A 23,119-nucleotide genomic window follows, 5' to 3' on the forward strand; every position below is an offset into this window, starting at 1 on the left:
TACAAGCCGGGAGCAATGGTGCACGCCTTTAGTCCCAGCACTCGGGATTGGCAGAGGCACGCAGATCACTGTGAGTTCGAGGCCAGGCTGATTTACAGCTCGGGAGTCCAGGCCAGCCAAGGCTACACAGAGAATCCCTGTCTCAAAAAACCAGGAAGGAAGGAAGGAAGGAAGGAAGGAAGGAAGGAAGGAAGGAAGGAAGGAAGGAAGGAAGGAAGACAGACTGTTTTTATTACATGTATTGTATGTGTGTGGGCATTCAGCATGGCACGCAAGTTCAGGTGAAAGGACTATTTGCAGGTGTCTCATTTTTTGTTTTTTTCCCATCACGTAGGTAGGTCCCAGAGATCGAACTGAGGCTTGGTGGAAAGAGCCTTTACCCGCTGGCTCTAGCCCTTGCAAGTCTCACTTCTGAGGCCTGAAAGGTGCAGGGATAAGCTGCCCAGCGCTTCTTAGTCCCTAATCTTCTCAGACACCCTGCAGGAAAAGCCAGATCCGGAAGCAGTCGGGCAGCCAGTGGTCGCGTCCTCTGTTGCTAGGACACCTGTCCGGAAGTGGAGAGGGTGCGGGTCTGACTGGTTGCAGTAGAGAGAGACGGGGCGGGGTCCCATGCGTCGTGGGCGTGGCCTCGCGCGGAGCTTGCGCAGGCGCGGGCGGGCGCGACGGTGGAGGATGCGGGCGGTTTAGCTCCAGCTTCCTAGTCAAGGTCTGTGCAGCTCAGCGTCCTTCCCTCTCCCGAGACTCGCCTTGTGCCGGCCGATTGGCGTAAATGCATCTTATCCTTCTTACGGGCTGCTCCAGGCTCTCGGGCCCCTCGGCTTTCAGTGCGTCCGCAGCCTATATTGTTTGCGGTGGCATCTGTTGCGGGGTGGGCAGAGGTCGCCACACCTACGAGGGGAACTCAGGGCAGCTCCACTCGCTCCTTAGCAAGTCTGCACGGAGCTGAGGTGATGCCATCTTTGTTAGGAGAGGGGTCCGGGAGTTGTGGTCCTGTTTGGAGCGCGCAGGGGAGGTGGTGGTGGTGGGGAGTTGCAGGGACTGAGTCCTCGGCTGGAAGCATAGCGCTAGAAGCCGAGTTGGAGTTGGTAAAGCAGGCTTTGTTCGGGAGACCTCTAAAGAGCATATTCCAGTGCTGGCATGCGACAGCACAGAAAGAGAGGCCCTGCTCTTCTCTCAAGGGATGGAGACATTGGTAGACCTCGGCACTGGCAGCCAACGGTGGTGTGGAGACAGATGCAGGACATGGCTGTGCAGTATTGTTTATTATTTAATTTTTGCTCACGTGTATATGTATGTGTGTCCGTGTGGGTGTGTGCACGAGAGTGCAGGTGCCAGTGGAGGCCAGAAGAGGGTGTGTGGGAGTCCCTGGCGCTGGTGTTAGAGGAGGTTGTCATGCCGTGCGGCGTGAATGCCGGGAACCAAACTTAGGTTCTCTTCCAGAGCAGTACCTGCTCTGACAGCTGCGCCATCTCTCCAGCCCCTGAGCTCTTGTTTTCTTATAGAGATAGCTTTCTCTCTCTCTCTCTCTCTCTCTCTCATTCATTCATTGAAAGCTTTTTGGAAAAAAAAAATATACTGGGAATCTTGGTGTCATTGGGACTTAGTCACTGACACTGATTTGTAAAAATGTCAAATTGTGGAAAGCAGAGAGGGCCCTTGTTTTCTGAGACTGGACATAGAACGGTGAGGAGACTGATAAGTTTCTGTTGGCTGTTTCTAGGAAGGCTGTCTTGAGGCCTGTCCAGGGCTGTGATCACAGCAGGTGGTGAAGCTCTTTGGTGCCTGTGTCTGTCCTCCTGAGCTTGCAGGCATACTCCAACAGGTAAGTGTTCTGAGCTGGCGATTTTCCCCTAGTCACATTCTGCATGTTCCTGGTCAGCGAAGTCTTTATGGGCAGTTGTTGCTGATCTCTCAGCCCTATAGGGCTGGACTTCCTCTCCTTCACTGATTGGCTGGAGTAGCACTTATTTGACCCTATACAGAGGGAATTTACTTTTTGGTTTTATGAGATAGGGCCTCATGTAGCCCAGGCTAGCCTTGAAATCCCTACGTAGCCGAGGATGACCTTAAACTTCTGATCCTCCTGACTCTACCTCCCAAGCACTGGGATAGTGTAAGCCAGCATGCCTGACTCTATTTCTTTTATTATTTATCATTTATTTATTGTTATGTGTATGATGTGTGGATGTGAATACTCTGATGCCACCACATGGACATTAGAGGATAATGTTGCCTCATGGGTTCTCACCTTCATGTGCCTTCCAGGAATGAAGCTCAGGTTGCCAGGCTTGCACCCGTTTAACTTGTTTAACCAATCCTCCCAGCCCACTCGCTATGTAGACCATGCTGGCCTTGAACTTGTAGAACTCCACCTGCCTCTGCCTCCGCAAGCGCTGGGATTAAAGGCGAGTGCCACCGCACCTGGCACAATTCATCAGGCACTTGCTAAGTATCGACTGTTACTGGACACTGTTCTGGGGCTGGGGATTCGGCAGGAGGTATGGCATGGTCATAGTCCCGTGCTGACTTGTCTGTGTAGACAAGTAGGTTTCCCATTTGAGCGTGTGTGAGAATCATCTCCCAGCTCCCTGGGTCCTTTTTCTGCCTCTCCTTCCCTCCTTGGTGTCCCCTTTCCCTGAGCTGGGGAGGAATCCCAGGGTCTCCTGCATGCCAGGCAAGTACTCTACCACCCAGCCTCTGAAGGCCATTTTTCTGACCAGACCACGTAGTGCTGTGTTGCTGATCCATGGCCCCTGGAGCACAACATGAGTACGAGCCAGGCTAAACCAGTGTATGGCGTGCATGCCATAGAGAAAATATAGTAACTCCCCGTATCCGTGGTTTCGCCTTCCAGGACTTCAGAAGGTTCCAGGAATAAACAGTTAGTTCTTTTACAATTACTGGGTGTTTTTGCCTACATGTGTCTTTCGTACAGTGTGCTTGTGGAGGACAGAAGAGGGTGTAGATTCTCTGAGACGGGGTTACAGACGGTTTTGAGCGGCAGCGTGGGTCCTGGGAACCCATCTGGGTCTTCTGCAAGACCTGCCAGTGTTCTTAACCACTGAGCCATCTCTCCACCCCCAAGAAATACATGGTTACTGAGTTTCTGAGCAAATGGTTGTGATTGTGGCTACTGTTAAAAAGTATTACACTGTAATGCCTTGTCCTGAGTGAAACAGTACTTTTATTCTTTGTCCGGTGTAGCCACTGTCCATAAGCTCCCATTTCAGTAGTCAACCACTGTATCCACATTAGTGATTTATCACAGTGCTTTTCCTCCTAGTAGCAGGCCCCAGAGTGTTGCTTGGAAAGTGCTTCCCTTAGGTGGAGATATACAAGCTTGTCATAGGTGCCTGGATGGGAAGAAACACTTCCTGTAGGGTTTGGTGCTCACCAGAGTTCCAGGCGTCAACCAGGGGCTTGGAGGGCGTCCTCTGGGGACGGTAGGGGGACCGCTGTAAAGTGACCATGGCACTGTCGGGAAGATTGAAGCTGGGCAGTCAGGAAAAGCTTACTCTCGGGAGCGGGCATTTGAGAAGGGGCCAGATCCGTGGGGAGAACACAGGCTCCGGACAGTCAGTTTGGTGGACATGAGATGAAGGAAGGTGGGAGCTGGAGAGAGAGAGAGAGGAGTAAGGGGTGAAGGGAGACAGGGCTATGCCTTGCAGGTCATGAGCAGACTGCTGGTCTTATCATGGGTACCATGGCCCAGACGCTGGAGGGTTGATGGCTGGTGGCTTCACTTGATGTATGTGTCTAAGAACCAGGCCTGGGATGGCCATCAGGCCTGCTGTGTTCGTCCAGCAGAGCTATGGGGCCTATGGAGAGCCCTGTATGGGCTTGGGGGAGGGGTGCTCTTCTGGGACACAGCTGACACCTGATTTGTCCCCTCCAGGACCTCAGCTGAGCTTTGTCATAGTATTGTTTGTCTGTCTGTTTGTTTGTTTGTTTATGTATTTTCTTATGTATTCTTGTTCTGTCTGCATGTACATCTGTAAACCAGAAGAGGGCATCAGATCCCTTTATAGCTGGTCATGAGTCTCCACGTGGTTGCTGGGAATTGAACTCAGGACCTCTGGAAGAGCAGCCAGTGCTCCTAACTGCTGAGCCATCTCACTGTCACTGGTTTCTTAAGGCGCCTTGCCCTATGTGTGTGTGTCACCATTTCTGGGACTGGACCATCACAGTCAGCTCTCTGCTGGGCCAAGGGACTATCATTGCCCAGCAGGTAGATTAAAAGCTGGGCTGTGGGTGGCCATGGGAAACCTTGTTCCCCCTCTTGTGAAGACTGTCCCCAGTCACCTGGGGCAGGTGGGTGCTATTTTATCTTCTGTAATCGCCCAGTAGACTTGGCTGGTTGTGGCTGGTCACCTCCGATGGCTTTGTTTTACTTAAGCTGTCATGATGCACAGATGTTTTAAGATTTTGTTTTTATTATTTGCACATATGTACCTCTATGAACATACGGGTGTGTATGTACCATGACCTTAGAGGTTCTTTGGTCTTATTTGTTTGTTTTGAGATAGGGTTTCACTGTGTAGGCCCCTCTGACACTGTGTAGATCAGGCCAGCCTCAAACTTGTAGTGATCCACATGTCTTTGCCTCCCGAGTGCTGGGATTGAAAGCGCCTGGCTGTATTTTGTTTTGAGACAAGGCAGCCTTGGCTGGCCGGGACGTTACATATAGATCAGGCTAACTTCTAGCTTTTGTGGGATTTTCCTGCCTCTGCCCTCCGCCTGTTAGGATGACCTGTGACCCGCCATGGCTGGCTACTCCAAAACCTTTATTGTTTAAGAGCCTGTTCTGTGCACGTTTGTTAAACAAGATGCCATCCCCTGGTATCTCTTTGGCTGGTCAACTTTTGCTCCATAAACGTGTCACTTATCAGCTCCGTGTTGCTTGTGTTTTTGTCAGTGACGCTGAGAGAGTCTGGGCACTCCAGGAACGACAGAAGGACCTATGGTAAGTGCTGACACTGCCATGGCGGCCAGGGAACCGGAAATGTGTGTGTATGATGTCTGGAAACAGCACTGGGTGGCGGGCCTGAAGCCCTGGCTTCCCAAGCCCCAGGCTCGCTTCCTGCCCACCAGGATGAGGATGAGGGTGTATGTCACATCTATAGGTGCCAGGCGTTCTGTGAGTGGCCATGCCCATACATATAAAAGAAAAATAAATAAAAATCTTACAAGTTTTTTATTTTTTATTTTTTTAAGAGCATGATTGGAATGAGAGAAGTAGCTGGGTGGTGGTGACCACCCCTGCCTTTAATCCCAGCACTTGGAAGGCAGAGGCAGGCGGATCTCTGAGCTAGAGGCTAGCCTGGTCTACAGAGTGAGTTCCAGGACAGCCAGGGCTATACAGAGAGACCCTGTCTCAAAAAAAAAAAAAAAAATGAGAAAGCTAAAGGAGAGGCAAGCAGGTAAGCAGTGTAGGATCGAGGACGATGCCCAGCATACGCAAGCTACTCCATCAGAGGTCAGCTCAGGGGTCCACATCTCAGAATAGCCTTTCCCATCTGCTCTGGACAGCGCCCCTCCTGCCCTCGTAGCCCCTTCATGCCTCTCCTGTGGAGCCTGACTCCCTGGTGCTACTGGATGCTTGTGGGTGACTGTCTAATTAACCTCTTTTAGCCCTGGTTGACATAGGGGCTAGGGGTTATGGAGGAATGGATGTGGGGTATTGACCATTGTCCCTGTCACACTAGAAGTCCTAAGGATCTCCTTCTTTCTCATGGACGGTGACTAGGATGTCTCTAGATATTACCAGCAGTCCCTTGGGTAGAGGGGGCTGTGTATGTCTACTTTGGGGATCCGCTTGGTTTTAGGGGGGAAGGTGATTGCTGGTGAAGTTTCCGAGTGTAATGACGTGGGTCTCCTTCAGGATCATGGCCGGAAGGGTGAAGTGGGTGACTGACATCGAGAAGTCGGTACTAATCAACAACTTCGAGAAGAGAGGGTGGGTCCAAGTGACAGAAAATGAAGACTGGAATTTCTACTGGTAAGAGTAAAAAGCCGGGTTTTGTGTTTTCCAAATATATAGTCAGTTGAGCCGGTTCAGCCATCTCCGCCTTTTGTGTTTCTGTGTAAATAAACGGAGCTCAGTGCCTGGAACCAGTTAACTAAGGAGCTTCTCGAAGGGCTGGCCGGGCCAGGGACTGGTGACCAGTCAGCGTCTCAGAGGCCAGGCTGTTGTCTGGGAGCTTCCTCCAGACTGTCACCTGCAGCTTCACCCAGCAGGACCAGGCTGCTGGGCTTGGCCTAAACTTTGAGCTGCTTCATTTAGGCCTTTCTCCCACATGTGTCTGCTGGGTCTTTGTATTCTCTTGCCCAACTGTCTGCATCTGTGCTTTTTCCTCCTTGGCTGGTGTGGCAAAACCCAGAGTCCAGTCAGCTCGCCCTTGCTGTCCCTGTCTCTCTTCCTGTTTGTCTCCTGCTTGTGAATAGGGATGTGAGCTTTCTCAGCTACTGCTCCAGAACCTTGCCTGCCTGTCTGTCTGCCTGCCTGCCTGTCTGCCTGCCTGCCTGCCTGCCTGCCTGCCTACCTACCTATTGCAGGGCTCTTCACCATGATGGTCACGGGCTCTAACCCTCTGGTGACCCCTCAGTTAAATGCCTTGTTTTATAAGTTGCCCCGGTCATGGTGTTTTGTTACGGAAACAGAAAAGTTGGACACTCAAGTAAGCGCTTCTCCCCCTGAGCTCTGAGGGAGAGGGCTGAACTGAGCAGTGACTTGAGGCTGGGCTGTCTGTCTCTGTCGGGTACCCATTGAGGTCATTCATTAGAACCACAGTGCCAGGGGAGGGCATTGAATGCCTTCCTTGTTCAGGTAAGGAATGTTTTGGAGCTCTTTTTATTTTACCTTTTTAGAGGAAGGGGTTAGGGATCTCAGTACTTCAGATTCTGGGTTCATTCATTTCTACCTCAACCTCCAGATAGCTGTGAGCACAAGTGCATGCTACCACAGGCTTCAGAACTTTTTTTTTTTTTTAAAGACAGGGTCTCACTGTATAGCTGCTGGGATTAAAGGCATATGCCATCTTGCCCGGCATGTGTGTATATTCGTGTGTATCTGTGTTCAGGTTTCCATGTGTCTGTTTCAGGGTATGTGGAGGCCAGAGATCAGTGTCTGGTGTCTGTCCCTGTCACCCTCCACCTTAGTTTTTGATACAGATTCTCTGACTGAAATGGGAGCTCGCTGATTTCGCCAGACTGAATTATTTAGCACTCCAGGGACCTATGTCTCTGTCTTCTTTCTGAGACAGGGTTTCTCTTTGTAGCCTTGGCTTTCCTAGACTCACTTTGTAGACCAGGCTGGCCCTGAACTCACAGAGATCCGCCTACCTCTGGCTCCCTGAGTGCTGGGATCACAGGCGTGTGCCACCACACCCGGCTCTCACCTGGCCTTTTATGTGGACGCTAGAGGATCCAAACTCAGGTCCTCATAATTTTCACATGAGCGCCCACACACACCCATAGGCACAAATATAGAAATACTGCTTAATTTTTTTTTCTTTTTTTTTAGTAAAAAAAATAAAAAGGAGCCCTTAACTGCTAGAGAAGGTTAGATGGAAATATTCTGGGCAAAGGGAAATCCTATCTGGAAATTTCTTATAACGACTTTTCTTCTGAAGGAAAACCGTGGGAAGTGAGTTGGGGACCAATCCCTGTGCTGTCAGCTGTGACAGCTGAGCCTTGGGTTTTGACAGTTCTGTGTGGCTAGTCTTTCCTATAACGGGACATTTGAAGAGGCGCTCTGTGTCAGTCATCATGGGTACCGTGGGCAGCTCTTTCGGCTTGCTGTGTCGGTGGGGTGGCATTGAGGAGGACGGAGTCCACAGACGAGGCCTGTGGCAAGCTGCCCTGATTTGCCATTCAGAGGTTCCCTCCTAGGTTCGAGCCAACCGCCTTCCTTCACATATCGTCCCTGAGGTTGACAGGGACGGTGGCTTCGTTAGAAGATCAGGGAGCAGCCATTTCTAGGCTGGGCAAAGAGCTCAGTGGGACGTGCAGTACCTGGGGTTCAATCCCCAACAGTGTGAAAAATGATAGAATAAGGACGGATCCCAGCCAGGCGGTGGTGGCACACACTTTTAATCCCAGCATTCGGGAGGCAGAGGCAGGTGGATATCTGAGTTTGAGGCCAGCCTGGTCTACAAAGCCAGTTCCAGGACAGCCAGGGCTATGCAGAGAACCCCTATCTCCAAAAACAAACAAACAAAACAAAAGAGTGAATCTATATCACTCTCCTCTTGAGCCCTTAAGAGCCCAAGACTAAGATATGTCGACTTGGGGGCTCAGGTTGCCATGTTGATCTTGGTGTTTAGATGCTTGAATTTGGGTACAAATTAATATCCTGACATTAGCTTCTGAAAGGGTATGTCCCACCTTATCTGTCAGCTGTGTTAAAAATCAGCCTGACTGGGTGCTGGAGCAATGGCCCGGCGATTAAGAGCCCTTCCGGAGGACCTGGGTTGATTCCCAGCACCCACCTGGTGGCTCACAAGCACCTGAAACTCCAGTTTCAGGGGATCCTGTGCCTCTTTGGACCTCCAGGCATATATATCCGTGAGCCTGGCGCCAGCCTATGGGCACAAACGGGCTTTACTTGGTGTCTGATGCCTGTGTCAAGGCACAGGGACAAAGCCACCCCTCCCTGTCGTTCAGCCCGGTCACAGGCCACGGAGCACACCAGTCACCAAGGCTCTGTGGAGACTGGCGGGGCTGTGGACAGGTGTGCACGCAGTCGCGGCTCTGAACGCACACTCACTCACACCCGTCCCTTCTGTGCCTCTGTTTCAGGATGAGTGTGCAGACCATTCGCAATGTGTTCAGCGTGGAGACTGGGTACCGTCTCTCGGATGACCAGATTGTCAACCACTTCCCCAACCACTATGAACTGACCCGCAAGGACCTGATGGTGAAGAACATTAAACGATACAGGAAGGAACTGGAGAAGGAGGGAAGCCCCCTGGCAGAGAAGGACGAGAACGGGAAATACATCTATCTGGGTTGGTGCCTTCCCCGCTTGTACCCGGGTCCTAAGTCACCTCAGTGTCCTAGTGAGTGTTTCTGTTTCTGTGACAGAAATCAATGACCGAGAGCGTCGTGGGGAGGACAGGGGTATGTTTCAGCTTACCATTCTTGGGTCACACTCCATCCCTGAGGGAAGTCAGGACACGATGTCAAGGCCGGAGATGAAGCAGAGGCTGTGGAAGAGCACCACTTCCTGGCTCGCTTCCTGTCACTGTTTGCTCAGCCTGCCTTCCTCTGTCTGTCTGTCTATCTGTCTCTCTCTCTCTCTCTTTCTTTCTTTTTGGTTTTTTGAGACAGGGTTTCTTTGTGTAGCCCTGGTGTCTTGGAACTTGCTCTATGGACCAGGATGGCCTCAAACACACAAAGGTCCTCCTGCCTCTGCCTCCCAAGTGCTAGGATTAAAGGCATGCACCACCACCACCTAGCTTTTAGCCTGCTTTCTTATATGGTCCAGGAATGACATTCATGCGGGCTGGGTTCTCCCACATCAATCCTCAGCCGAGAAATCGCTCTACAGACTTCCACACAGGCCAGCCTGATGGAGGCATTTTCTTGAGATTTCCTCTTCCCAGACATGTCTAGGTCTGTGTCAAGCTGTCAAAAACCATGCATGACCCTAGGTTAATCATTTCAGGAACTCGAGGCACTGAGGTGGCTGGGTTTGCCAGATGAATTGGTTGGAGCAGGTTCTGCGGGCATCTGTTTAACCTCTGGGGTCTCCAGGTGGGTGGGCGGGGCTGAGCTGGGTTTGAACTCTGAGTATCTGGGACCGTGGAGTTGCTGAGAGACAGAACTAGTGTGGACACCAGTGTGGTTAGTGTCACCACTCTTGAGCCACACTCAAGGATGGTGTATTTGGTTTACCTAGGGATTAAAGCTGGGCTGCTTGGCAGTTTAGGATCCCATGCCAGGACAGAATGTAAAAAATTTGAGATTTCATTTATTATTATTATTATTTTAATAACAATATTTTATTACTATAATATGTGTATATATAATACATATTTACATATATGGGTGTTTTGTCTGCAAACTACCTGTGTGCAGTACCCATGGCGACCAGAAGAGGGCATTGGATCACCTGGAACTTGTGAGCCACCAGGTGGGTCCTGGGAATAGAACCCCTGTCCTTGTCAAGAACAGCCAGGTGTTCTTGATTACTGAGCCATCTCTCCAGGCCCCAGGCAGAATTATATCATCAGCTTCTCTGGCCTCAGTTTCCCCATCCGCTGAGTGGGAACGACAGCTGCCACCCAGCAGACAGCTCACTTGGGGTTTCAGTGATGTCTGCCTGTAAAGTTCTGCTCACACAGCTCAACAGGGTCCCTTCTTAATATACACAGGAACGGGACAAGCGGCAGTCTTGCCACGTAGGTTCAGGGTCGTGGTGACAGCATCCTGAGGAGCCCAGAGCCACGGTGACGTTTTCCTACCCCTGGCCCCGGGTGGGCAGCCACTTACGGCAACGGGTCTCTTTCCTTCAGACTTCGTCCCGGTCACCTACATGCTCCCCGCTGACTACAACCTGTTTGTGGAGGAGTTCCGGAAGAGCCCGTCTAGCACCTGGATCATGAAGCCATGCGGCAAAGCCCAGGGCAAGGGCATCTTCCTCATCAACAAGCTCTCACAGATCAAGAAGTGGTCCCGAGACAGCAAGACGTCCTCGTGAGTGGAGACGCCCCAGACTGCATGCAGGGTTCCGGTTAGCTGCTTCCTGCCGTCCCGTAGCCTTGGTCATGGGCTAGGCGGCCCTTGCCTGCCTTTCCATCTGTGTGCTTGCCATGTGGTACCCTAGCAGGGCTCTTGTGGCTGAAGACACGTAATTAACCAGAGAACTCCCCATGGTAAGCCTCGGGGGACGTGACACAGGTCCTGGGCAGTGGCTTTGCAGGCCATTTGGTTCCCAAGCCTGTTAAGGCAGGCACGGGTGTGGCAGGGGGCACATGCTTCAGAGCTGGGGACCTCCGATCCTGTGTCTAATGGAGCTGGGGACACTAATGGCAGGTCGCCAGGCTAAAGCTCGAGGGAGAGCAGGAGTGTCCTGCTGGGGCACCTGAGCTGGCAGCAAGTTGGTTGGTAGGTGGGGTCTAGTTCACCCCTGTGAACCCTCTGCTGTTGAAGGGTCCTTAGCTGCTTGGCAGTTCCTGGAGCAAGGCCTCAGTGTGGTCAGAGTGACAGAGGACCCTTCCTGCGCAGGAGGTTTCAATCTGCATACACTTTGCCCCAGAATCCTCCTTGGGCGGGTTCCTAGGGGCTGTCCTGCAATTCTTGCCATGGCTTCTAGTTGAGATATCCTCCATGGTCCCTTTGTCACCTCTAGTCCCACCTTGAGAGAGACAGGGAGCTTGTGCCCAATTACATTCTTATTTATTTAAGATTGATTTTATGTAGATGAGTGCTCTATCTGCAGATACACCTGCACACCAGAAGAGGGCATCAGATCTCATTATAGATGGTTGTGAACTACCATGTGGTTGCTGGGAATTGAACTCAGAACCTCTGGAAGAGAAGACAGTGCTCTTAACCTCTGAGCCGTCTCTCCAGCCCACCAATTACATTCTTCTGTTTCTATTTCTTGTTACATTTATTATCTCTGTGTGTGCACGCACACTCACACACACGCATACACTTACACGGCTTATCATCTGTGTCAGGGCTCGCTCTTGCTTTGGTCATTCTGTGACTCTAGACAGTGTGTGGTGATGTTTCCACCCCTCAGGGTCATACAGAGCAGATTCATGGAGGCTCAGTGTCCTCTGTTCGCCTCCCACTCCTCCCAGCCCATGCTCTGGCGATGGCTGATCTCTTTATCACCTGTCTAGTTTTCCCTTATTCAGAATGTCATCTGGCTAGAATCACACAGTGTGGGGTCTTTTTAGGTAGGCTTCTGCCACTTAGCTCTGTGTGTGTGGTGTTTTGGGTTTTTTGTTGTTTGTTTGTTTTTTGTTTTTCAAGACAGGGTTTCTCAGTGTAGCCCTGGCTGTCCTGGAACTCGCTCTGTAGACCAGGCTGGCCTCAAACTCAGAGATCTACCTTCCTCTGCCTCCCCAAGTGCTGGGATTGAAGGCGTGAAACAAGCTGTGTGTTTTTAAGGGCCTCTACCTAAGTACTTGGCATACATGGCATCATCTGGCTTGTTCACAAATTTTTCTCTGTTACTGAATAAATAGTTCTGTTGTCCGACAGTTTTCCCACTCACCTACCAACGGCCACCTCGATTGCTGGCGTGTCCTGGCAGCCGGGCCTGGTGCTGCTTCAGGCGTCGCTCTGCAGGCTTTCGTGTGGGATGGTTCTCAGCTTCTTTGGGCGGGTGCTGCGGAATGTATTGCCACACCAAGCTGTGTGCAGATTTCTAACTTCAGTGATGTCCCTGTCTGATTTCTGTCGCCGGGGCACACTGACAGAACGAAGCTCGAGGGAGGAAGGGTTGATTTTTAGCTCTCACATTCCATCACAGAAAAGTCATCGGGGCGGGGACTTGAAACATCTGTTGACATCCACAGCCTCGAGTGGAGAGAGATTAGTACATACATGCTGTCTTGCGTATGTGCGCTCAATAGCTTATTTTTCTATCCACAGTTCGGGATCCCTGGCCTAGGGAATGGTGCCGCTCACAGTAGGCTGTCTTTCCACATAATTAATTAAGATTGCCCCCCCCCCAACACACAGGGGGCTGGAGAGATGACTCCATGGTTAAGAGTACTTGCTCTTCTCGCAGAGGACCTGGGCTCCATCCCCAGAACAACTGTGTAATAAGTTCCAGGGCATCTGCTACCTCTTCTGACCCCCACGGGGACCGAGTGCGCGGCGCACAGAAAAAAAGACATTCCCCACAGACACGCACGCAGGCCAACCTCATATAGAGAGGGCCTCATTAAGACTCTTCCCAGATGATTCTAGGTTATGCGAATCTGGCAAATAAAGCTACCCATGCCGGACAGGTGGCTCCGCTGTTTAGAACACTGGCTGCTGTTCCAGAGGACCCAGGTTTGCTTCCCAGACACGTGATAGCTCACAACTGTCTGCAACTCCAGTGCCTGCCTGCGGTGCCCAGACACATACAGACAAAACACCCATACATGTTAAATAAGTTAATTGATTAAAAGAAAAAAAAAAAAAAAAAAGAAAGCCAGCCATCGCCGGGGCCAGCCAGTCGTCGCTCCTCTCGTTTGCAAGTTGTGGCTTTAATCTCCCATCTTTTACGACGTGTGTAGGTTTGTGTCCCAGTCCACAAAAGAAGCCTACGTGATCTCGCTCTACATCAACAACCCGCTGCTCATCGGCGGGAGGAAGTTTGACCTGCGTCTGTATGTCCTGGTGTCCACATACCGACCCCTCCGCTGTTACATGTAAGAGGCTCACCTCATAGCATTATCAATGACTCGGTGACGTGGGGTACTCGGGAGGCACCAGGCCTGGCTCGGGGTTGGCTATCAGGCGGGTGGCTCTTGTTCAAGAGCAGTTGGCCTACAAGCTACCTTAAGCCTTTTTGGACATCGGAAATAAGTGGGAATGTGGTGTGCATTACCCAGCACTCAGGAGGTAGAGATGGAAAAGTCATGAGTTGTGAGGACAGCCTGGGCTACACAGTGAAACCCGAAGCTATGGAAGCTCACAGCCAGCCTCCTGTCGAATGGGCGGTGTGTTCTCTCTCTCCTCTCCCACGACCCGGTGTGGGTTCCCCCCCGCCAGGTACAAGCTTGGGTTCTGCCGCTTCTGCACAGTGAAGTACACGCCGAGCACCAGCGAGCTGGACAACATGTTCGTCCACCTTACCAACGTAGCCATCCAGAAGCACGGGGTGAGTGTCTCCCCCTCACGCTCCAGGGGCTAGCCTGGCTTTGTGGGGTACTCACAAGACGGGACCAGGCTAGTTCTGGGAGAGCGGTTCACCACCCAGACTCTGAAGGGTCCTAGAATAGCAGGCATGGTTGTCCCCGGGCACATTACCTGAATGCTTGCATAGGGTAGGTGTAGGGGTGGTGGTGCTTTGAGAAACGGTTTCAAGCCCCACCTTTCTGCTGCTGTGATCGTGGGCAAGTCGGCTTGATTTCTCCATTAGTAAAAGAAGGGGCCCTTAACCTGAGATGTTCAATGTCCTCATAAGCCTGTTTCTCCCTGTTAGTTGTGCTGAAATTGGCCTTGAGGGCCTGCTGTGCACTGGTGCCTGTTGGGTAAGCCCTCTACCACTGACCAAGCCTCCTAGCCTCTTCTTGCTTTTATTTTGAGATGATATCTCACTAAGTTACTCAGGCTGGCCCTGAACTCACGCTGTAGCCCAGCCAGGCCTTGACCTTGTGATTCCCAGTGCCTGGATGTCTGAGTAGCTAGATTACAGACTAGCACCAACAGGCCCAGTTTAAACCTGTCTATTATTATTACTATTATTTTTTTAATGTGTATGTGTGAGCATAAGCCATGTGTGTATAAGTGCCCACAGAGGCCAGAATTGGGCACCAGATTCACTGGGACTCAGGTTACAGGTGATGGTGAGTCACCTAACATGAGTGTTGGGACCCAAAACTTGGGTCCTCCAGAAGAGCAGCAAGTACTCTTAACTGCTGAGCCATTTTTCCAGCCCCAAACATGTCTTAAGTTGAAAATACTGTAGGTGGAAATTGTATTCGGTTCGTCTAACCCAATGAACATCACAGTGTGTGTGTGTGTGTGTGTGTGTGTGTGTGTGTGTGTGTGTGTGTGTGTTTGTGTTGCCTCACGAAGCGCTTTCGAGTGGCAAAGCACTTCCTTTTCTGAAACTGCCTCTTGAACCTTGTGTGAAATAATCCCACTGCCCCTCAGTAGAACTAGAAAGGGAACAGTCGTTACCCTGAACACTGCAAAGCTACGCCTTCTCCTGGCGAGAGGAGTTGGTGTGGCCAAGGACTGGCTGTCCCGGAAGCCCAAGAACCTCTGTGCTGCATGCTCGGCGGGAGGACTATCAGGCAATGCCTGTGAGAAACAGGCTTAGCAGGCAGAGAAGCAAGAGGCAGCTGAGCCTGAGGCCTGCAACACTTGCAGACTGCTGGGATGAGATATTCTGAGGCGCCTGAAAACCAAGAGATGTAGACCTTTTCGCGTCTACATCTGAGCAAGATGATGTCTTGCTGGAAATACTATATCCCTCAATTGTTTTTAAAATCATACATTACAGATTTAGACATTTTAATGTTTTTATTGTTTTTTTTTTTTGTTTTTGAGTTAAAGTCTTTCATTGGCTGTCATGGAACTTGCTCTGTAGACCAGGCTGGCCTGGAAATCATAGAGATCCGCCTGCCTCTGCCTCCAGAGTGCTGGGATGAAAGGAGTTACTACCATGCCTGGCTGTGTTTATTTCACTTTTTGAGACTGAATCTTGCTAAGCAGCCCAGGCTGTCCTCCTGCCTCAGCCTCCCGGCACTCACGTTTGTCCTAGCTAGGGTCACCATTGCTGTGATGAAACACTGAGACCAAAAGCATTCACCTAGAGCAGCTTCTGGGGAGGCGGCCACTGAGTATAAACAGTCACTTATGACACCAGGAGGGGTTGAACCTCTAGCAGTGTGTGGAGTAGATGGCACAGACCACCCTGGACAGGGTTTCCCCTCTGCCCTGCTGCTGCGTACCTCTTCGGACCCAGGAGGCGCTTGAGGGCAAGTGGCTCCTCCAGACTGTGCCCTGAAGGCCGCTTGCCCTCCCCCTAACCCCCCCCCCTGCCAGGAAGACTACAACCACATCCATGGCGGCAAGTGGACTGTCAACAACCTGCGGCTCTACCTGGAGAGCACCCGAGGCCGAGAGGTGACCACCAAGCTGTTTGACGAAATCCACTGGATCATCGTCCAGTCTCTCAAGGCCGTGGCGGTGAGTGGCAGGTAGGGAGCGGGGCTAGGTGGGCCCTGGAAGCCTAGTGGGGGGCCTTGGGCTAGCCAAACAGTGCTTCTGTTCTGTCATCCCTCTCTCTCTTTCATACACACACACACACACACACACACACACACACACACACACACAGTACGTCCTGCAGTTTCCCGTCCCTCCACTCCTCCCAGCCCCCTCATCCCCCCGCCCCCATCCACTGCCTCTCTTGTTTCTCTTCAGAAAAAAAGAGCAGGCCTCCCAGGGAGAGCAAGCAAACACGGCCTAACAAGATGCCATGAGACTAAGCACAAACCTTCCTATCAGGGCTGGATGATTCAACCCAGGAGGAGAAAAAGGGTCCCAAGAGCATGCGAAAGAGTCAGAGAGACCCAGCTCCCACTGTTAGGAGTCCCAGGCCAAGCTAATGGCCATAGCACATATGCAGAGGACCTGCAGCCCCGTGCAGGCTCCATGATTGCCGCTTCAGGCTTTGGGAGCCCCGTGAGCCCTGCTTAGTTAATTCTGTGGGGACACCGTCTTTTTTCATTCCTTTTTCCTTTTTTTGAGATGTGGTCTCACTATGTCATCAGGGCTGGCCTGGGGGCATCTTCTATTAGACCAGGCTGGCCTAGAGAGTGTTGTGTGGATCAGGCTGGCCTGGAGTCCGCTCTGTAGACCAGGATGGTTGGGAGCTCACAGAGATCCCCCTGCCTCTGTGTTTCCCCCATCAGCCCTTCTTGGTGGGTACTTTGGCATGAGATGATAGTCTGGGGGCAGGATTCGCAGCAGCTTTCTCTTCGGGCAGCTTAATGTTGCCGTTTCATGGGTATTTACGGTTGAAACTAGCCTCCTTCTTGGTTCCTAAACTCACCTTGGATTTGCTCCGTGGTTTGCAGCTTTTACACAGGTGCGCTTCTGTTTTTGAGCGATAGGAAGGAATGAGCATTGGTGCGCTGCCCCCTCTTTCCAGGACTCCACAGATGGTGTGTCTGGGCCGTCTTTGCTCCCCATACAACTCGCAAGATCATGGGGACTCTGACCCCATAGCTAAGGAAAAGGCTCCTGACCCAAAGCCGGTCTCCTTGTCTCCCATCCCCTCCATCAGCGGGAACGGGAAGGCAACCAGCCTGCCCTGAGGTCACCCAAAGGACCCCAGAGTTCCTCAGCTCAGCCTCTGAGGGCAGTGCAGGCTAGCCTGCTGGCCTGCCCTAGTAAGCCACTACTACAGCTAGTGAGCTGGCCCCTGACAGACCCACCCACTTGTGCAGGACTGAGGACACAGGACCGGGGGACATGGAATGGTGACATATCACCATGGAGCATGTGAGAAACAGACGCAAGCTTCCCAGGTCACATCGGCCTTCCTCCCTGAGAAGAGCTGTCACACAGTTGCCTCACAGAGGGGCTTCTGTCCTGGCACTCAGCTCCTCGGGGCAGCCTGCTGCCGTCGGGTACCATTTGTGGACCCTTTCATTGGGTGGTGGTTCCCAAGCCTTTTAAGTAGGCAGGTTGTTTTGTTTTGTGTTAATTGTTTTGTGTTAATTGAGTGTAGGTGTTTGTGTCTGCCTGTGGGTATGTGCAGGTGTCCACAGAGGCCGGAAGCCCTGGATCCCCGAAGCTAGAGATACAGATGGTTGGGAGCTGGCTGACGTGGGTTTCAGGAGCTGAACTAGGGTCCCTTGGAAGGGCAGGAAGTGCTCTTAACAGCTAAGCTGTCTCTCCAACACCCCTTGCTTGCCCAGCACACAAGGAAAGTGTGTTTGGGTGAATTGGAAATTATAAGGGAAATCCAGAAATGAAAGAAAATAGGCCTGCTTTTCTCACTGGGTTTGCACCTGGTTTCACAGGGCTGGGAAGGATAAGAGGCAGCCTGCTGGTGTGTGTGTGTGTGTGTGTGTGTGTGTGTGTGTGTGTGTGTATGTGTATGTTATGTGTGTGTGTGTGACAGGGAGTCAGCAGCATGGGAGGGTCTCTCTGAGGATGCCGTCTCTAACCTGCTGGTCACTCCGCAGCCAGTGATGAACAACGACAAGCACTGCTTTGAATGCTATGGCTACGACATCATCATCGACGACAAGCTGAAGCCCTGGCTGATCGAGGTAACTCAGCGGCCCCGCCACCTTGGCCATGGGAGACGGGAACGAGGTTCAGTTCCCAGCAACCGCATGGTGGCTCCCAACCATCCACAGTGGAATCTGATGTCCTCTTCTGTCCCACAGGCACACATGCCAACAGAGCATTCATAGGCATAAATCAATAAATCTTTAAAAAAATTAAAAGCACTCAGCCTTGGGGGGAATGGTTTTGCTTGGCTTACGAGGCCCAGCCCGTTATCACCCAGGGAAGCGAAGGCAGGGACTGCAGCAGGGACCATGAAGCACCAGTGCTGACTGGCTTGCTCAGCTACCTTTCTTCCACAGTCCAGGCCCACCCGGGGCCGGGCTGTCCTCCACGAAGAAGCTGCTTCACGGGGCCAACAAGTTGGCTCAGCGCCCACCAAGCCTGACAGCCTGAGCTTGATTTCCAGGACCCACACAGTGGGAGCAGAGCCACAAAAAGGGCCTCCTACGTCATGCCCACAGGCTAACCTGGTCTGAGCGCTTCGCCACCCGACAGCTCTAGGGTTGTGTCGGACATAACTGTGACAGCTTCCCGTGTGAGGTGCTTGGCAGGTGTGCGAGGCCCGTGTTAACCGACAACCAGCCCCTTGAGCACATGGCCCACCCTGGCTCCTGCGCCTCGAAGCCCACAGGGGCAAACGTCACAGCGCAGGCCCCGTGTTCTTGCAGGTTAACGCATCCCCATCCCTGACCTCCAGCACCGCCAATGATCGAATCCTCAAGTACAACCTGATCAACGACACCCTCAACATCGCGGTCCCCAACGGCGAGATCCCGGACTGCAAATGGAACAAGTCTCCCCCAAAGGAAGTGCTAGGCAACTACGAAATCCTGTAAGTCTGCCTGTGGCTCCTTGGAGGTCCCGTGTTCTAGACTGAGCTGTGATGAGGCACCCTTCGGATATTTGGGGGAGGTGGGGAGGGGGTGTCGTAGCTTGCTTGGGCAGCGTGTCTGTTGGTTGATGCTGGGAGGGACAGCTGTTGAGGAGACAGTGGTTTGGGTCTGTTCGGTGTAGTCGATACTTACGAAGCATTTCATGTCAGGTGCTGGGCCGGGTCTGAGCCCCGTGCTTGCCACCTGTGCAGGCCGCTGAGGCGCCAGGAGCAGTGTGCACACAGTGCTGGGCTCATACCCTAGCTCCACCTGGGTAGATAGTGGTTGACCAGAGTGTCATCTGCTCCTGCCGTGGGAGGCTAAGATGGCCCTTAAAAAGTTTGGCATAAGAGGCAGCCGCATCACTCCGCCCTCGGTCCGTGACACGGACACAGCACAGGTCAGAGCGGGATAGCACAGGGATGACTCCTGGAGCCTGGCAGGGCCAGAGTTGCTCCCTAGCAGGAGCTCTGAGGCCTGGGGGGGAGCTCTCTGCGCAGCCTCCTTCCACTAGAGGGACTGACTACGCGCTCACGGTGAGGTTAATGCTGAGGCGTGTCCAAGCAGTGATGCATCGTGACAGTCCCACACCAGTGCCGAGAGGAAAGCTGCCGGCACGTTAGCTCTGGTGCTCCCTGGGCACCATTCACAGAACGGTCATCCATCAGAGGAGGGCCCAGTACAGACCCCACACCACCCGCAGAGTCTGGCTCTGGACCAGAAACTCTGAAAGAGAAGAAAAGCCTGCTTCTGCAGAGAGCAGAGCACCATGGGACCCGCTTAGCGCAAACCTCTGCATATAACTCAGGGTCCTCAGGCAAAAAGCAGCAAACCAAACAGCAAGCCCCAGCTATCCTGGGACTCACTCTGTAGACCAGGTTGTCCTCGAACTCAGAGATCCGCCTGCCTCTGCCACCTGAGCGCTGGGATTAAAGCCCTACACCATCATGCCTGGCTAGAAAACACTTTAAAATGACCAGAAAGAAGCCAGACATAATGGAGAATGCCTTTAATCCCAGCACTTGAGCGGCAGAGTTGGCGGAACTCTGTGAGTTCGAGGCCAGCCTGGTCTACACATCAAGTTTCAATGCAGCCAGGGCTACCAGAAGGGCTGGCAAGATGACTCAGCAGGTAAAGGCACTTGCTGCCAAGTTTGACAACCAAAATTTGATCCCTGGAACCTACATGGTAGAAGGCGAGATCTGACGTCCACAAACTGCCCTCTGAACTCGATCTATACCCTGGCCCATACATGCCCTCAGTCAACCAATCAATCAATCAATCGATCGATCAATGTAATAAAAAAAATATATAAGGGCCATCAAGATGGCTCAGCATGTAAAGGTGACTGCCACCTAAGTTCTGTCCTCAGGACCCACTTGGCAGAAGGAGAGACCTGAAACTTGCTCTTTGACCTTCATATAATAGATAAACCCCTCCCTCATAAATAAGCTTCAGTTCAAAAAGTTTAAATGCCCAAAAGTGCTCTTTTCACAGCTCAGCTTCAGGGTGAAGCTTTGGAATAGGCAATCAGGAGGCACAGCACTAACCTCTGCACATCTGAATCTGGAGCCTGAGGGTGGTAGGAGGCCATGGTGAGGAGAGACAGTCTCCTTTGAGGAATCTCTCCTGGTCCTCAGCATTCTCAGGAACCACAGGGAAGGTGCCCCGCTGATGGGCGACGGGTCTACATCGGGTTCTTCAGATGTGAGGTCCAGGCCGTTCCTCGGCAGCGCGCAGGGCTGAGATACAGTCACCAGCAGGAAGTCAGGCTGTGGGAGGACAGTAGCAGAGCAGTGACATCATGATGGAGGAGTCTTAGCCTGACCCGGCCCTTTCTGGCAGTCGGCTGGTACCAGGTTCCCTGTGTGAAATGGGGTTAGGTCCTCCCCGAAATGGTGTGTGACGTGCTTGTGGGCAGGAGTCCTCTCGCTGCCCACCGTGGCCGGCATCCTCATGCTCTCCTCTGGAGGCCTGCTGGAATGGCATCAGGCTAGGATGGGCGGACTGTCCACAGTGGCAGTGTCACCGGATTCCTCGCACAGGCTCTGTGGCCCTTTGCGGTGTTCGGGGGACCCCCTTGTGGGCTTGTGGGCTGGAGAGGAAAGGGGGTGCCGAGAATCAGGAGCTAGGTAGCTCTTTCCAATGACCTGTTTGTTCCGCAGCAGCCCAGTGGCCCCTCTGTCACGGCCACCCCTGAGCAAGACCTCCTTGTGATGTGTTTCAGGTATGATGAGGAGCTGGCCCAGGGTGAGGGGGTTGATCGAGACCTCAGAAACCGCCCGGGCCAGCCAGTGGGGGCCAGAGGAGGCCGCTCGAGGGACTCCGGGAGGAATGTCCTCGCAACCTGGAAGTGATCGGCCGTGAGAAGGACCTCGGCTCGGACTGTCCCACAGCTGCTCCATCCAGACCCTGCTCATCACCCTTTTTGGAACTTCCTTTTTCTAGAGCGCTTTCCCGAGCCCTTGCAAACAAAGACACTCCGAAAGGTGGAGGAGTCCAGGTCATCGGGGCTCACGTACACGCATAAAAACGACGGCTTCAGTGTGAGATATGACTTCCTTTTTTTTTAAAGAATTATCTTATTATTTTTATTTTTTGAGATAGGCAGCCCTGGCTGGTCTGGAACTCGATATGTAGACCAGGCTGGCCTGGAACTCTCAGAGATCTACCTGCCTCTGACTCCCAAGTGGTGGGATTAAAGGCGTACACTACCACATCTGACTTTATTGTTTATCTGTGCATGCATGCGAGCATGCATGCGAGCATGCACGCGAGCGTGTAGAGTACTCAAGGAAACCAGTAGAGGGCATCAGATAGCTCTCTAAAGTGGATTTGGGGAACAAAACTACGATCCTCTGTGAGAGCAACGTGTTTGTAAATGCGAGCCATCTCTCCTGCCCCCTAATAATGCTGCTGCTGCTGCTGCTTCTTTTCTTCTTCTTCTTCTTCTTCCTCTTCTTCTTCTTCTTCTTCTTCTTCTTCTTTCTTCCTCTTCTCCTTCCTCTCTTCCTCCCTTTCCTTTTTCCTTCCCCTCTTATTCTCTCCCTTCTTCCCTTCCTTTTCTTCTTCCTCCTCTTCCTCTTCTTCCTCCTCTCTCTTCCTCTTTTTCCCCTTCCTCTTCCTCTTCTTCCTTTTCTTGTCCCCCTCCTCTTCCCCCTCCCTTCCTCTTCCTTTTCTGCCTCCTCTTCTTCTTCCTCTTCACAGGGTTTCTCTGTGTATTCTTGGCCCTCCTGGATCTCTGTAGACCAGGCTGGCCTCAAACTCACAGAGATCACCTGCCTCTGCCTGAGTGGGCTGGAATTAAAGGCGGGCACCGTGATGGAGCTTCTTAAAAGTTGTTCACATTCATTAAACTTTGCACTTAAAAAAAGGCTAAACAAACTTCACATGTTTCATGGAGCCGTGATACCGTGAAAAAAAAAATTTAATCTAACAGCCATTCTGTTTCATTTCCCTCTTGCTTAATCACAGAGCAGACAGGCATTTATCTTTACAAGGCCCCTGCTGCTATGCTGAGGGACCAGTTTCTGTCACTTTGGTTTGGAGACAAGGCTGGCACAGTGAAGCAGGTGGGCACAGACAGATCCCGAGGGGAGGTTGCGATGACTCAGGCATCTGGCTTTATTGTCACCGCTGGCAGCCAGCCAGCAACAGTTTACAAGGACTCCTCCCGGACATCAGTGACGCAGGAGTATGGGGGACCAGCTCTGACATACATAAGCCCCGCTTGCAAGTGGGCTTCTTTTTGGTCTTTTGAGACAGGGTTTCTCTGGCTGTCCTGGACCTTGCTCTGTAGACCAGGCTGACCTCTGCCTCCCAAGAGCTGGGATTAAGGGCGTCTGCTACCACCACCTGGCACAAGTGGGGTTCTTAATGACAGCCTCTCTCTGACAGTCACATCCGACACCTGTCACCTGGTATGCTAGTCACTACCTGGAATTTGTCTTGAAAGACCCCTGCGTCCAGCTGTGCTGATCAACATGTCATGTCATGTGTGCCTATGTCTCTCTACACACCTGTCCGTGTTTTTAACGTGTCATTGCTAATAAAGGAAAGGTCCCCTGCAGTGTGCTTGGTGCCATGCAAGATGAGAGGAGCAGTCACACAGCACATTCAGCCAGCATCTGAAAAGGGACCGGCGATTCTTCTCTGTGACTTCCTGGTCACGCAGGACCCTGGGCGTCATGTGTCACCTAGGTGCAGTGCTATGTGTTGGTGACCAGACTCGGGCCCGGGCTTTAAGGTCTGGCTCT

General features: G+C 52.2%; 1 protein-coding gene across 3 annotated transcripts; it reads left to right on the plus strand.

Annotated features, from left to right (window-relative positions):
* The first annotated feature begins 613 nt into the window (after window positions 1–613).
* On the plus strand, window positions 614–21,580 carry Ttll1 (TTL family tubulin polyglutamylase complex subunit L1). Of its 3 annotated transcripts, none has more exons than XM_060388934.1 (12): window positions 614–706; window positions 1,721–1,822; window positions 4,916–4,963; window positions 5,882–5,998; window positions 8,800–9,008; window positions 10,518–10,698; window positions 13,248–13,382; window positions 13,726–13,834; window positions 15,730–15,873; window positions 17,883–17,969; window positions 18,660–18,823; window positions 21,091–21,580. In XM_060388934.1, the coding sequence occupies exons 4-12, from the start codon at window positions 5,886–5,888 to the stop codon at window positions 21,218–21,220; spliced, it is 1,272 nt and encodes a 423-aa protein (XP_060244917.1). In that variant the 5' UTR covers window positions 614–706; window positions 1,721–1,822; window positions 4,916–4,963; window positions 5,882–5,885; the 3' UTR covers window positions 21,221–21,580. The 3 variants fall into 3 exon arrangements, with proteins under 3 accessions (XP_060244917.1, XP_060244918.1, XP_060244919.1); XM_060388935.1 differs by having other exon boundaries at window positions 658–765; XM_060388936.1 differs by lacking the exon at window positions 614–706 and adding an exon at window positions 775–824.
* The last annotated feature ends 1,539 nt before the right edge of the window (window positions 21,581–23,119 follow it).

Source organism: Meriones unguiculatus, chromosome 8 (assembly GCF_030254825.1).
Source record: "Meriones unguiculatus strain TT.TT164.6M chromosome 8, Bangor_MerUng_6.1, whole genome shotgun sequence".
NCBI classification, from domain to species: domain Eukaryota; kingdom Metazoa; phylum Chordata; class Mammalia; order Rodentia; family Muridae; genus Meriones; species Meriones unguiculatus.

What these genes read in the sequence shown, in the direction of transcription:
- Ttll1 (XM_060388934.1), top strand. Translation starts at nt 5,886, where the DNA reads ATGGCCGGAAGGGTGAAGTGGGTGACTGACATCGAGAAGTCGGTACTA. An exon ending in GAAGACTGGAATTTCTACTG is followed by an intron (nt 5,999 to 8,799) that starts GTAAGAGTAAAA and finishes CCTCTGTTTCAG; the next exon opens with GATGAGTGTGCAGACCATTC. An exon ending in TGAAGCCCTGGCTGATCGAG is followed by an intron (nt 17,970 to 18,659) that starts GTAACTCAGCGG and finishes GTGTTCTTGCAG; the next exon opens with GTTAACGCATCCCCATCCCT.